The sequence below is a fragment of the Podarcis cretensis genome (assembly GCF_951804945.1).
Source record: "Podarcis cretensis genome assembly, chromosome: Z".
Lineage (NCBI taxonomy): Eukaryota > Metazoa > Chordata > Lepidosauria > Squamata > Lacertidae > Podarcis > Podarcis cretensis.
The window spans coordinates 9,807,110-9,822,010 of NC_137184.1; the positions used below are offsets into that span (position 1 = coordinate 9,807,110).

The window sequence follows — 14,901 nt, forward strand, 5'->3', positions numbered from 1 at the left end:
GAATTGAGCTGAAGGTGAAAGTAATACTATACATGGACATTACTGCCCCATTGCTTGTAAGTGCTGTTTTCATATTTGGTGTGCCACCCACTCTCTCCCTACTTGCTGATTGCGTCAGTTGTGTCACACCAGCCTTGGAACACCTAAATAAACATGCTGTTTTGCTGACAATGAGGGGTGGGTGGGTGTCTGCATTCTCTTGGCCATTCCAGGGCATTGGGCTTGAACCCCAGTATCTCTGAAACACTATGATCCTTCAAACCTAACACATCAGGGAGAAGCTCTACAGTAGAGCCATTTGTTTCAGGAAGTCTCGTTGTGTGTTTCAAAATGGCACCTACCTACCCTTGAAATTTAACATGGTACATTCTGCTCCCACACTTCAAGATCCCCCTCCATTGTTCCACTGCCACCAGCATGTAGGCTGGGCCCATGCAGAAGTCCCAGAGAAGACTGCAGACTCACTCACCGTGCTGGATGTCTTTCCAAAGCACCCAGTATTTGGAGTTGTCTTCAAAGGTCATCAGGCAACTCTGTTTGGAACCGCTCACCTGCAAACATGGAAACCAGGGGGCAGAGAGAGAAAAACTATTAGGAACCAATGGTTCACACAAGATATTAACACAAGCAAGACTGGTACAATAATGAGGTGGAATGAAACAATTACTTCAGCTGGTGGGCATGGAGGGCAGAAAACTGATGTCCCACAAGCACCCCCCACTCACTTCATTATTACATTGGCTTGGCACCCCCTCCTCACTGCCTGACTTTGCTCTGAGATTTCAGTGGGACTATGACTGACGTGTTCTCAACCTCTCATTGAAATCAACAGCAATATAAGGTGCTTACTTTTGATTTGATTTGCACACACTCTGTGCAGAATATGAATAAAAAGTGAATATCTTCCTAATGTTCCCAAGAGCATAAATGATGTTTTGTTACTCTCCATGAGAACAGGATCCAGCATTCTTTGTCTCAGGAAAATGATTTATTTTTTCCAATAAAGAAGCTTTTTTTAATTTAAAAAAAACCACTTTCTTTACCCTCTTGATCTTCCCAAGGTAATAGAGCCCATCAGTCCAGCAGCACAAGACGTTCTGTCCTTCCGTTAGCTTGAGCATCAGTTCTTGACGGCTTTTACGGTTCTTGGCGACTGTATCCGCCATGGATTGGTCAACAGGTCTGCTGCCCGCAAGCACAGGCTCAACACTAGCACTCTCCATGACCCTGAGTGGACACTGGTGGTAAAACATGAAATTTTTTAAAATTATTTTTTACATTTTAAAATTCAGCTTCGTTAATGAAGGTCAGGAGATACCAAACTTTTCCAGCTGTCAGGCCCACCTGGAACTCGAAGAAAGTGCCAACGCACAAAGCACAAAATGGCAGCTGCATGTGATATGAAATAAATAAATAAATAAATAAATAAATAAATAATAATATCTGGGCGGCTTCCAACATAACACATAACACAAAATAACATAACACAAAACGGCCATTCCCAGAGTTCCATAAGGAAAAGGATGGATTCTTAAACCACTCTGGGAATTGTATACCTGTGTAGGGAATAGGGGTCTCCTAACAACTCTCAGCGGGCTGGGACGCGGGTGGCACTGTGGGTTAAACCACAGAGCCTAGGACTTGCTGATCAGAAGGTTGGCGGTTCAAATCCCTGCGACGGCGTGAGCTCCCGTTGCTCGGCCCCTGCTCCTGCCAACCTAGCAGTTCGAAAGCATATCAAGGTGCAAGTAGATAAATAGGAACCGCCCTGGCGGGAAGGTAAACAGCATTTCTATGCGCTGCTCTGGTTCGCCAGAAGCGGCTTAGTCATGCTGGCCACATGACCCGGAAGCTGTACACCGGCTCCCTCGACCAATAAAGCGAGATGAGTGCTGCAACCCCAGAGTCGGTCACGACTGGACCTAATGGTCAGGGGTCCCTTTACCTTTTAACAACTCTCAGCACCCTGAACAGACTACAACTCCCAGGATTCTTTGGGGGAAGACACAACAGCTTAAAGCAGCATGGCACTGTTTTACATGTATAGTGCAGACGGGGTCCATGTGGAGGCCAATGGGCTGTGGAAGCCACCATTTACTGAGGGTGATGTTTGCCCTGATTACATCACAAAACCACAACCCCCACATGGAACTCTTTTGGTTCAAAAAACAGGAGGCCCAGCCAACAAGCCAGTAGCATGGACCGCCCGAACCATGATCTATTTTTATCTCTTTGTTGGCGGCAGATGCCTTTGCTCAGCAGAGACTATGGAATTGAAAAGCCTACAAGATCAGCTGAGCCAACAACATCTAACAGGTCACTCTCCCAACGTCTGGCAAGCAGATGCCTTGCACAATCTGTTGGAGCATGACCTTTTGGTCATGTGCTGCTGCTGGCTGATCAGGATCCAAGGGTTGTGCGCAGAACACTCTGCAACAAGGCCTGGGTGCCAGTATCTGCCTCACTGAGCTCACACTGGACAGCAGCTCAGAAATGCAGGGCAGCAATGGTGAGTCTCAGGGTTACGTATATTCCTAGTCGGTCGACATCACCTCAAGCTGGGACTTCAGTATTAGAAGGTGATCAAATACAGGTGAGTGGGATCGTCTTGGGAACTCTGGTGGCTTCAGCTAGGAATTGCATGGTTTATAAAGGGAACCTGGGATAGGAGGCATGATGTAGCCTGAGCACTAAAACACAATGATTACTGCAATGCACTCTGTGTGGGGCTGCCCACAATTTTTATTGCACGCAGGCAACTACTAGGAGCTACAGGTGAGAGCTGAGTGCAGGGTGGGGACCAAAGATGGACAAAATACCAGTAGGGGCATGACATGTTCTCCACCAGAGGTATTACCCCTCCACTAACACTCTACAATACAATGAACATCAACAAAAGACCCAGAGTAAAATCTGGTGAGGAAGCACAATTCACCCATCCCTCCACAAAACCAGATAACTGCTCATAACTTTGGGAGTGACCAGTTCTGCAAACATGTCCAGTGTGCGATAGCACCACACCCCAGGAAGCAGCTTCGAAAGGCCAGTTAAACCAGGGTAGCCTAGGGGTCTCAAACGCTCAGTGAGTTAGGGACTTCCCTTGCATGCTATGATGGGCTCTGGTGGATTGAACGGACAAGACCAATAGTGGGTCCAATGGTCAAGAAAGCAGTTTCTGCATGTGCTGTAGAGGGAAGTGATGGGCCGATGGGGCTCATCAACCTGGAAGTTAGCCCATCTGGGAGAAGGAAAACTCTGATCCTAAGATATGCCTTGTGGAATATCTTTGGGAGAAGATGGTAAACCCTACATAGATCTGGAGTGGTCTAAGGTGGTTGGATGGCACCTTGTATGCCTCCTTCCACAACTCCTGCAGCCAAGCTGATGCCAAATGTATAGTTCTGCTTTCCTTTGGACCTCATCAGGGAGGCTGAGAGAGGGGTCTTCCCATCTGGGGAGTCCAGGACCTCCATACACACTGCCCAGACTTGTGTCCCAGGGAGATCACTAATGCAGCAGTTTGACTTCACCCTTGGAGGTGCACTCCATTGTCCCTTGAAACAGATGAATGCTCACAACATTGTATTCTATTCTGCTTTGTTGTATAGATTTATTTAGTCACCTTGGGCAGGTTTCTCAGAGACAAAAGAATGGGTTGTATCCAATTAAATTCTACTCAGAGTAGACTTAGCAAAATTAATGGACCTAAATGAGTCATGTCCTTCATTTCATTTCAAAGTGAGTAGGACTAACACTGGATACAATGGATTATCACTGAATCATTATTAATAGTTTTAATGGATATTATTTAGTTGATCTTCAATTCATTACTGTGGTTGGGCATTTGCACATTATTGTCTTGAAAGAATCTTTGTTTGGAAAGGCAGGACATAAACTGGTTTCAAAAAAATTAAATGAGCTTATTCTTATTAATTTATATACTAAATTATTAATATTAAATATTAATTAAATCCTGCTCAGATTAGACCCACTGAAATTAGTGGACCTAAATTTCTCATGTCTATTTTTAATTGCTCTACTCCTCATAATCTAAACTGGAATATAACCTACATAAGTTATAGCACTATCTAAGTACATTGTGCTTTACAAAGAACAGGCTGAAGAGGTTTCTGACAGCGTTCCAAAATTAGCCGGGCACCAGTCAATTTTGCAACTGGCAACCGGCATTTTGCAGCTGGATGGAGATGTCTGGGGGCCACCCTTGGTGCCTAGCATCTCCCCCTGCCTGGCAGCAGTCAGCTGGTCTGCTGGGCACCGCAGCAGCAAAAAATGGGTGACGTTTGGTGCCACGCTACTCTGCAGACCAACTGATTCACCTGACAGCAAATAAAAAAATATTTATTTTTTTGCTGCCGTACTGCCAGGCAAACCACCTGGTATGGTGGCACAGCAGCAGCAGCAAAAAAAAATTTGCCTAGACATTTTGTTTTTGAACCCACAAACTACCGTATCTTTCGCTCTATAAGACGCACTTTTTCCCTCCTAAAAAGTAAGGGGAAATGCGTGTGTGTCTTATGGAGCGAATGCAGGCTGTGCAGCTATCCCAGAAGCCAGAACAGCGAGAGGGGTCACTGTGCAGCGCTCCCTCTCGCTGTTCTAGCTTCTGGCTTAGCCGGGCGCAACCTCTTCAGGGCACGGGGAGCCTTCATCCCGCTGCCCTGAAGAGGCTGTGGAGCTCTTGGGGGTTTTTTCAGGAGGTGGGGGAAAGGACAGAGCGCGCAGCTCTGTCCCTTTCCCCACCTCCTGGAAAAGCCCACAAAAGCCGTGCTCCCTTTAAAGAGCCATGCAGAGTGTGTGTGCGGCTCTTGGGGGCTTTTCCCTGAGGAGGAAGAAGGGCAACCCATCAGTGACGGGCTGCCCTTTTCCCTCCTCAGGGAAAAACCTGCAAGCGCCACACACATGCTCCACGCGGCTAGTGAAAGGGAGCGCTCAGCAGAGCATGGAATGCATACAGGCTCTGCTCAGCACTCCATTTAAAGAATATTTTTTTCCTTGCATTCCTCCTCTAAAAAGTAGGTGCATCTTATGGTCAGGTGCGTCTTATGGGGCAAAAAATACGGTAGGTCCCAGGGTCCACATGGCTCCTTGGTTTCTTTCCTATCCCAATTTCTAACACTGGTTTCTGCCCCTGGGGAGCTTACAATTAAGGAAGACATCAGAGGAAGGGGGGAAGGGGGAGTAAGATAACAGGAGGGCATATGATTGTTTCAGGAACTAATTGTCTGATTGGGTGTAAGGCTACTTCCTAAGGAAGTTTCTTTGGACAGCTGTTCCTTAACTTTATTTTGCCAGCTGAGGAAGCCAGCGCCAATTAGCAGCAGGATACGGCAGGCGCAGTCTGTTGCTTGTTAAATCAATGCTGGAGATTGAGGCAGGTCAGGTTCCAAGGAAGCTCATTCTGTGTTCAGTTCCAAACTATGAGAAACCGCCTCTGGTTTTCCAAGAAAAAGGTCTGGAGTTCATTGGATTTGCTTCTCCAGCCTCACAATTACACAACGCACAAGCCTGAAGGGACTCCAAATCTCCTTAGACAAACGCATAATCACCACCCATCTTTACCAGGAAGCCTCTGGCACAATATTGCCACATGTCTTAACAGCTCTTGATTTCATTATTGATCCTATTGTCAGCTTGAGCCCCACAAGGGGTGCTTATCTTAAAAGGTGATGTGTAAATCTATGAAATATATAAATAAAGCCATAGTGCCCTGGGATGTAAACCAGTGCTAGGCCTACTCAGAGTAGAACCACTGAAATTAATAGCCAAGACTATGGCCACATTCACACCATACATTTAAAATGATATAAAGGTAAAGGGACCCCTGACCATTAGGTCCAGTCGTGGCCGACTCTGGGGTTGCGACGCTCATCTCGCTTTATTGGCCGAGGGAGCCGGTGTACAGCTTCTGGGTCATGTGGCCAGCATGACTAAGCCGCTTCTGGCAAACCAGAGCAGCACACGGAAATGCTGTTTACCTTCCCGCCAGAGCAGTACCTATTTATCTACTTGCACTTTGACGTGCTTTCGAACTGCTAGGTTGGCAGGAGCAGGGACCGAGCAACGGGAGCTCACCCTGTCGCAGGGATTCGAACCGCTGACCTTCTGATCGGCAAGTCCTAGGCTCTGTGGTTTAACCCACAGCGCCACCTGCATCCCTTAAAATGATATGCTACCACTTTAAACAGTCATGGCTCCCCACCCCCACAAATAATTCTGGGTCCTATAGTTTGTTAAGGGTACTTAAAGCTGCTCTCAGACCCCCGCTTCATGGACTTCTCTGTACAGAAGAAGAACTGATTGTTAAAGCCCCCTGAGAATTGTATCTCTATGAGGGGAATGGGGGGGGGTCCTGTTTCCAGCTCCCAGCGCCCTTAACAAACTACAGCCCTCATAATTCTTATGGGGAAGCTATGCTGTTTTGCAGTGGTATCACAGCACTTTAAATAGGAAATGATATATGATAGCCACATTCAAATTTCTCATGGAAGATGGCAAAAGCCTCTTTTCTCCTGCTCTGGAAGGTAGGACCAGTACCAATGGATTCAAGTTACAAGACAGGAGAGTCCAACTAAACATCAGGAAGAACTATTTTATTAAAGCTTTTTCATAATACAATACAATAAACTAATCTAATAAACAAAAACAGAGGAAGAAAAAGAAAACTCTCAAGGGTAGTTCTTAACCCTTTTCTCACAAAGAAAGGGATAGACCGCCAGCCTCTCACCTGGGAGCTTCCCTTTCTTCTCCCAGATTTTTTCTAAGCAGAGGTTGGATGGCCACCTGTCATGGATGTTTTATCTGAGATTCCTGCCTTACACAGGGTTAGACTAGAGGACCCTCACGGTCCCTTTCTAACTCTGCAATTCTATGATTCTAAGAAATGCATGGTGTGAACATGATATTACTTAAGTTCATTAAGTTCTTTGGGTTTACTCTGGGTAAAGCTTAGTTGGCTGCAATCCATCATAACTAGAAGAGATGCTTGTTCCTCTACATAGTTTATGCTGCTTCCATTTCCCTCTTCTCTCTCTGTCAACTCCTCCACACACCCTTGGTCACATTTTACACTGCAAGCTCCTCAGGACAGGGACCTGTCAACCAGAGCTTTTGCCAAAGGGCTCTGCACATTGACGACACTAGATAAATAAATAAAGATTCTTGAGAGCAATAATAATAATCAGTAGCCCATGACACGGAGGGGCACCACTGCTCACCTGACCTCCAAGCAGTTGCTTTGATGCTGCCTACCAGGAGGAAGACGCGGGTGGTGGGACACAGGTGGTGCTGTGGGTAAAACCTCAGTGCCTAGGACTTGCCGATTGTATGGTCGGCGGTTTGAATCCCCGCGGCGGGGTGAGCTCCCGTCTTTCGGTCCCAGCTCCTGCCCACCTAGCAGTTCGAAAGCACCCCTAAGTGCAAGTAGATAAATAGGGACCGCTTTATAGCAGGAAGGTAAACAGTGTTTCCGTGTGCTGCGCTGGTGCTGGCTCGCCAGAGCAGCTTCGTCACACTGGCCACGTGACCCGGAAGTGTCTTCGGACATTGGTGGGTCCCGGCCTCTTAAGTGAGATGAGCGTACAACCCTAGAGTCGGACACGACTGGCCCGTACGGGCAGGGGTACCTTTACCTTTACCAGGAGGAAGCAGGGAGGAAGTGGTGAGATTGGCACAGTGCAGATGCACCAGAAGAGCCAATCGGGTACTCCTGCCAACGCATTTGCACCACTCTGACCTCACCGCCCCTCCCTCTCCCAGTAAGCAGCAGCAACACAACTGACCATAGGGGCAGGTGAGGGGCAGGTTCCCAAAGATTATCATTATTATCATTTTGTGTGCAAGTGTGGGTGTCTGCACATATGTGTATTTTTGTATGCAATGTTTGGCAGGAAATAAGACAGTAAATAACAAATAACAAACTAAATATTGATGTATGTAATTTTTATTTCTTAATTATATTTAGTGGTAGTATGGCTGTTTTGTTTTTTGTAACATAAAATCATTCGATAAAAATTATTTGAAAAAGAAAAAGAAAAAAAAGAGAAGCAGGTTCCCAAAGTCAGGTGAGGGGCAGGTTCTCAACCATGCCTTCTGCTACTGGAACTTATTATTCTACAAAAAGGCTAAGGAGTAAACCATATACAAATCTGGAGTGGAGTCCCCAAGGCAGTCAGATGGCGTCTTGTATGCCTCCTTCCTGCAACTCCTGCAGCCAACCTGGTGCCAAACATTTTGTTCTGCTTTGGCCCACATCAGTTTTTTTTATATTATTATCATCATCATCATCATCATCATCATCATCATTATTATTATTTATTCATTTCCCATTTGACACATTACATCCATACAAGCTTTGCCTTAGTCTTATATAGACTTCCCAACTTAACTTCCATCGACACTCTATTTCAAATTTTTAGTTTGCTACAACTCTTTACATTTTCTCTCCCCCCCCCCCCTTTATTATTTCTCTTTTCTTTTCTTTGTCTTGTCTACTGCTGCTCATAGGCTTATCCTACTTGCAAGTTAACCTTGATACCACTCTAAAGTATTCTTCGAAAAGCTCCCACTTGCCTCTTTTTCTTTTCATCACAATTTCTTATTTTGGTTGTCGAACTTGCTAACTAAACAAAATCTATTAACTTCTGCAACCATTGATCCTTTGTTGGAACAATAATTTATTTCCTTTTTTTTTTTTTTTTGCATAAGTTTTCCTTGCAGCCACAGTTGCATATAAAAATAGGTTCCTTGTTTTCTTAGGTATATCTTCCCCCATTATTGCCAGCAATAAGGCTTCTGGTCTTTTTGGGAAGGTGAATTTAAGGTGAGTTCCTCATATATCATTTCCCAACCCCCAAACTTACATTGCCACCACATATGATATAGAGAGCCTCCTTTTTCTAAACATTTCCAATATGCATTAGATCCTCTCTTGTGCATTCTGGCACGTTTACTTGGCATCAGATACCATCTATATACCATTTTGAAGATGTTCTCTTGAATTGCATAGCAGGCAAAAATTTTACTGGCCCATTCCATAATTTTTCCCATGCCAAAAGTTCAAGGTTATATCCAATAACTGATGCCCAGTGTATCATCGCCTCTTTCACTTATTCATCTTTAGGTTCCCATTCAAGTAGAGTTCTGTATACTTTAATTTTTTGTTATTTCCCAATATTATTTTCTCAAATTCCAATCCACCTTCTACAAATCATTTTTCTTTGCCTCTTCTAAATATCTTATTTATTTGGAAATACTGGAATCAATCTGTCTAATCATTTCTTCTTCTTCTGTCTCTTTTTAAAGTCTTACAGAGTTATCTTTAAATTCAAGGTCTTTATACATTCCCCGGTTTTCTTCCATGTTCATTTTTTTTACCACAACCGCCTCCATTGGAGAAATCCAACATGGGGTCTTCCTTTCTTAACATTTCTCTATATTTTGCCCAAACATTGTACACACTCCTCCTGATCACATAATTTTAAAAACCCTTGTGCACTTTGGCCTTATTATAATACAAATAGCTATGCCACCCAAACCTTAGGTCAAATCCAAGTCAAAAGTTCCTGCATCCTTTAATTCCGCCCACTCCTTCACGCACACTAAGCATACAGCCTCAAAGTACAGTCTCAAATCAGCAAATGAGAAACCCCCTCTATTCCTCTCATCTCTTAGTATTTTATACTTAATCCTTGGCGTTTTTTCTTGCCATATAAAAATTGTTAACAATTTTTTGGGAACATTGTTTAATTTGGACCACATCAGTGAAGCCGAGAGGGAGGTCTTGTCACTTGGGCAGCCCAGAACCTCCATCCACACTGCCCAGGCTTCCACTCCGAGGTCACTTCCAGGCTGCTAATGTACACTTTGTCTCTTGAGACAGGCAGATGCCAACAATAAGGCCACCTTTCCTCTGAAAAAAATTCCTTTTTTTTTCTTTTGTCTACAGGATGAGGTAGAAATGCCACACAGGAATAAATGAATAAATAAACACCCAAAGGAAGTTACAAAACACCAACACCACACACACCTGTAACACAGCAATCTGCTACTACTTGCCTCAATGTCCAGCAGCAGCAGCAGGAACCAAAATCACTTAACTCTGCCTTCTGTGTCTTGGAAAGGCTGTCAAATATCCCAGCACTTCAGGGTGTCAAGCTGTGGTTCCATCTTTCTAGGACTTTGCGGCAGATGTCCAGAGCCCTTCTTAGCAGAAGGAGCACAAAGGTCTCTAAACCCATCAGGTCTGGACTGCAGTGCAGGTGAGTCCATCAGGGCAAGTAGGGCACATCCCCACCAACCTCAGAAAGCCCCCACCTGCCTGCCTTCTTACTTGCAACCAGTTCCGGTAGTGGCCCAGACCGCCAGCTTCTCTGCCTCCTTAGTCTCAGGGTTCCCCTTGTATAAGTCAGCAGGGAAGAGAATGGCAGGGGAGTAGACCAGAATTAGTTGGCGCTGCCTCTCATTGACTCTGGCACCACCTATGACTGCTCTCTCTGCCTTCTGCCCCACCAGGTGCCGCCACTGGACTGTGGTGAGTGAAGGAATGCATAATACCACCTAAAGGGGCACACAAACCCTACCCTAAGAATCACACTAGACAAGAGTTTCAAAAAGCATGGGGGAAATGCAGAGAACACTTCACAAAACAGTGCCCTAAAATACATACCTGGACTTGTTCCGATTAAGATCTGCAGGAAACTTCGTGGATATTTAAGTTATAATTAGAAAAATCTTAATAATTACAGTATTCATAAAGGAAACAGCTTATAAGAAGTAAATAAGGAGGCCAGATACAGGATAAAGGAAGTCTTTTATTTGTTTGTATTGTTGTATGTTATGCTTATTGTATTTCTGTATTGGGGGGTGGGGGGTTTATGTTATGTTGGGGAAAAAATGTTCAATAATTTTTTTAAAAAAAAACCACAACAACCCTGTCCTAAGAAGAGCAAGTCTAAAACAACCTGTTCCACCAAATGGGGTGCAGGTGAGGGTGGGGGGGTGATAGGCAGTGGCGTAGCGTGGGGGGTGCAGGGGGGGCCGGCCGCACCGGGCGCAACATCTGGGTGGGGGGCGCGCTCGCACTCGCAGCTCTCTGCCCCCTGCTAAAATCCACGGGTTAGGGGGCGCAAATTACTTGCCTTGCCCCGGGTGCTGACAACCCACGCTACGCCACTGGTGATAGGACAGCCCAGGCATTTCCTTTCCTTCCTTTCTTTTTCATCTCTAATTTAGTTGCCACAATTCGAATGCGAAAATTTGGCATGGTGGTCAGAATTTTTAAGCAATACAGGTGGATTTCACACACATCAGCGGTAGCATTTTCATTTTAGCCTGCATGCTTTACCTGAGCATAATAATAATGCAAGGGCAGCCGTGCTGGATCAGACAAATCTAGCCTAGTTCAGCATCCCGTTTTCACAGTGGCCAGCCAGATGCCTGCAGGAGACCAGCGAGCAGGATTTGAACACAAGAACGCTCTGCCCTCCTGCATTTCCCAGTAACTGGAATTCAGTAGCATTGCTGCCTTCCTTCAGCCGTGCAGGTAGAGCATAGCCTTCATGGCTAGAAGCCAAGGATAGTCCTAAACTCCACGAAGGTGCATAGGATATCAGGTGCTTGGAGCAGCCTGAGCATGATGCACCCCTTTCCCCAGGTTACACCTGCTCACTGTCCCTCGTTTGCAGTCTCCATGAAAAATTCTACATGGCTGAAATGTACCCTTGATCAGTCATAATGCCACTTGGATGAGAGGCTTCTGCGTGTGGGTGAAAACCCCTGGCTGGAATGCACCTACTGACCATTTGGAAGAATGCAGAGAGAGGAATCACAGGCGTATCTGCAGCAGCACAACCAAACTCCCCAAAGGTTTGCCTGCACCCCTGAAGATGCATTCCACCACTGCCTCCCAAAGCAGACACATGTCAACAATATATATATATATATTATAAGAGTCACACCTGTAGCACCATACGCTTTTGGCTCTGGCCCTGCCCACCAGAGGCATGTAGTCCCTAGAAGATTGTCCATGGGGGAAATACAGTACAGCCTTCGAGTGAAAGAGATTCCCTGTCCCTGGTAGACTGTTCCTGAAGATGGAGGTTCCACTGAGCTCTAATACTATTCGACAAACCTATTCTACAAGCCCCATGCCAATTTCCTCCCTCCTCTTCGACGAACTATCAAGACTGTGTCCTCTCTCTGCTCAGAATAATCCAGGGGGCATCACTATCTAGGGGGGCGGGGGGCTCTCACTGTAACCAAAGGGAGAGAGTGTGTAGTTGACTAAGAGCCGCGTGTAGTTGACTAAGAGCCGGCTACTCACCGCGCTCTGATTGGCTGATTCAAAAAAAGACCCGTGTAAAAAAAATTTTTTTTTAAAGAAAATACATTTTTTTTTGGGGGGGGGGTGTTAACAACACACCGTCTGTCTATTCAAACCGAAAGAAGTCAAAGGATGCGGTTAATAAAAAAAGTGTCGCGCGCACAGGGTATCTCCACAACTAAGCGTCCCCTATTTCTTATTCATCATATTTACCCAAGTTTGCAAGCAACTGTCAATGAAGTATCTGCACAGTCAGGCGCGTGCACAACCCCCCCTTGCGGAATCCCAGTTTTTATCAGGGTTGCTGCAGCCCTACTCGGAGTAGGCCCATTGAAACTGGTGGGCATTGACTCACACCGGCCCATTCATTCTAGTGGGTCTGCTCTCGAGTAGAATTCAGCCGGTTACAGCCCACAACACGAGACTTTTAGTTCCCAAAGGAATACAGAAGCGGTTACACTTTCATTTTTGATAGCAAAACAGGCAGCTTTCTTCCTCTCCGCCCCCACTAACCCGGTACCCTCAGGCGGCTCGATCTTCTGCCCCTTAATTCGGCAGTAGCCCGCACCACGTTCAACTTAAGCGAGCAAAAGGGACACCTTAAGCGAGCTTTGCAAGGGACGGAGTGCGTGGGCTTGCAAGCGCAACGTGGTTGCGACCCCGAATACACGTTTTACTCGGAAGCAAAGCATCTCTCGCCGAGTTCAATAAGTGACTTGCTCCCTAAGCGAGGATCCACAGCCTAAATATCCACAAACGTAACGATCTTGTCCCGGTTCATCTTTTTTTTTTAATGAACATGCAAGCTGCGTGCCTTAGGTTTTGCAAAATCCTGTAATCCACCCCCCCACACACACACACACAAAAAAAGTTTAGGAAATAAATAGATAGAAAACTCTGCAACTCTCCTAAGGCACGCCGCCGCCAAAGTTTCTCTGCAAACCCGCTCGCTTGGAGACCTGCCGGACACCCCCTTCTCTGCAACGCGCCCTCGCGGCGCCGCCAAATACAAAATCTTACCGGTTTTCTGTATCAATAATTTTTTCTTTTTTCAGTTCCACTCCTGCTCCATTGGAAAGAAGAAAGTGCCAAAAGTACGGGGCGCAGTGCGCGCAGGAAAAGCACTAAAATGCCTTCCGAACTCACTGAGAGTCCCGCAGCGGGGCTCACAGAGCCGGCCCCCCGCTGCACCCCGTGGCACTTCCCACCAGGTTCAGAAAGGTGTCTGTCTCTCCTCAGGCAGCTGTTGCAGACTGAAGATGCTGAGGATGTGAGGCGCCATCTTCTTTTTTTTCCTCTCTCCTTTTTCCCGCGAATTATTTACGTTTTGCTTATGCAATTAGCGCAGGCTGCTTCCCTATTCCCCGCCCACCAGACCGCCCCCGGCTCCTCCCCTGGGCTCCATCCCGCCGGTAGCAGAGCCCTTGCTTCGACTGAGCGAAGGGGGGGGAGGGGATACGTTGTCTTCCCCCCCCCGCACTGCCCACCCCTCCAAAAAGAAAAGAAAAAAAATCACTGCGCAAAGATTGGAGAAAGTTTTGTCTTTGTATACATAACACGATATAGCACTAAGACCAATGTTCGGGATCCATACTCAGCCAGGGCTGTTTACTTGCCTGTCAGTTTAACCTACCTCACAGGGTTGTTGTGAAGATTATATTGGGGGGGGGGAGAACCATGAAGACCACCTCCAACTCCTTGAAGGAGAGGTGGGGTAGAAATGCGATAATAAAAGCGTGATGAGTCTCTGTGCTCTGATGTACCTTCAAATTCCACGCTGCCAATAATGAACTGAAGTTAGCCGCTGCCCTCAGCATGCCCTGTCTGAACTCCTGAACTCACGTGTCAAGCCCACTTCCCCCCCCCCACTACGCCCTATTACGCCCCCGCCCCCTTCTGGCCACTTCTAGGTAGCGGCGATGCGCACGTACAGTCGCATGTCAGTTCGGATGTGTGCAAATTGGTGGTTGTCTGTAGCTAATATAAGGGGCTTGACAAGGAGTCAACATAAATGGATTTTCCATGCCTTTACATCTGCAAACAGATTGATATTGTTTCATTGATCCAAGGGGGGCATTAAAATATGGCCCCTTTGATCAATGGATAGACAATGTGACAACCCTTGCAACATATGAACAGATTACTCTCAGGTGAAGATTGGTATGGACAAATATAATGATATTTGGAATGTATTTACTGAAACCATGGTGACTCATGAACTAATGAGGGGAATAAGAAGCTCATCTCCTTACATATATACTACATTTGTACTTTAACCTCAATTCCATTTTATTATCCTTTTGTTATTGTCGTTTTCCTCGGCTTTCTGTTGCTTTTTAAATATTTCCGTCCCTTTCTCCCTTCTTTTTCTTTATTTCATTTACCTTAATTTACTGTCAAGCTTTTATTTATTTTTTTAAGGTAACCCCATCTTGAGAATGTTGAAATGCCTGAAAGATAGGATACGAGGGTTTGGGGAACAAATATCACAACTGGAGAGAGACATGTTAGAATGTAATGTAAAAGTGTTGTCTAAAATGTATAAAATATTATTGGAATGG

The 14,901-nt window shown here is 45.8% G+C and overlaps 1 protein-coding gene across 3 annotated transcripts in view; it reads right to left on the bottom strand.

Annotated features, from left to right (window-relative positions):
• Window positions 1–13,620, bottom strand: part of PHF19 (PHD finger protein 19) — a 37,110-nt gene extending 23,490 nt beyond the window's left edge. For all 3 annotated transcript variants that reach the window (XR_013834847.1, XM_079962099.1, XM_079962098.1), the window contains exons 1-3: window positions 13,361–13,620; window positions 1,044–1,238; window positions 470–551 (exon numbers count right to left, since the gene is read on the bottom strand). Coding sequence is in view for 2 of the 3 variants with exons in the window: in XM_079962099.1 (XP_079818225.1) it covers window positions 470–551; window positions 1,044–1,223 (262 nt within the window). In the remaining variant the exon portion in view is untranslated. The remainder of the gene's footprint in view (window positions 1–469; window positions 552–1,043; window positions 1,239–13,360) is intronic.
• Between the last annotated feature and the right edge of the window lie 1,281 nt (window positions 13,621–14,901).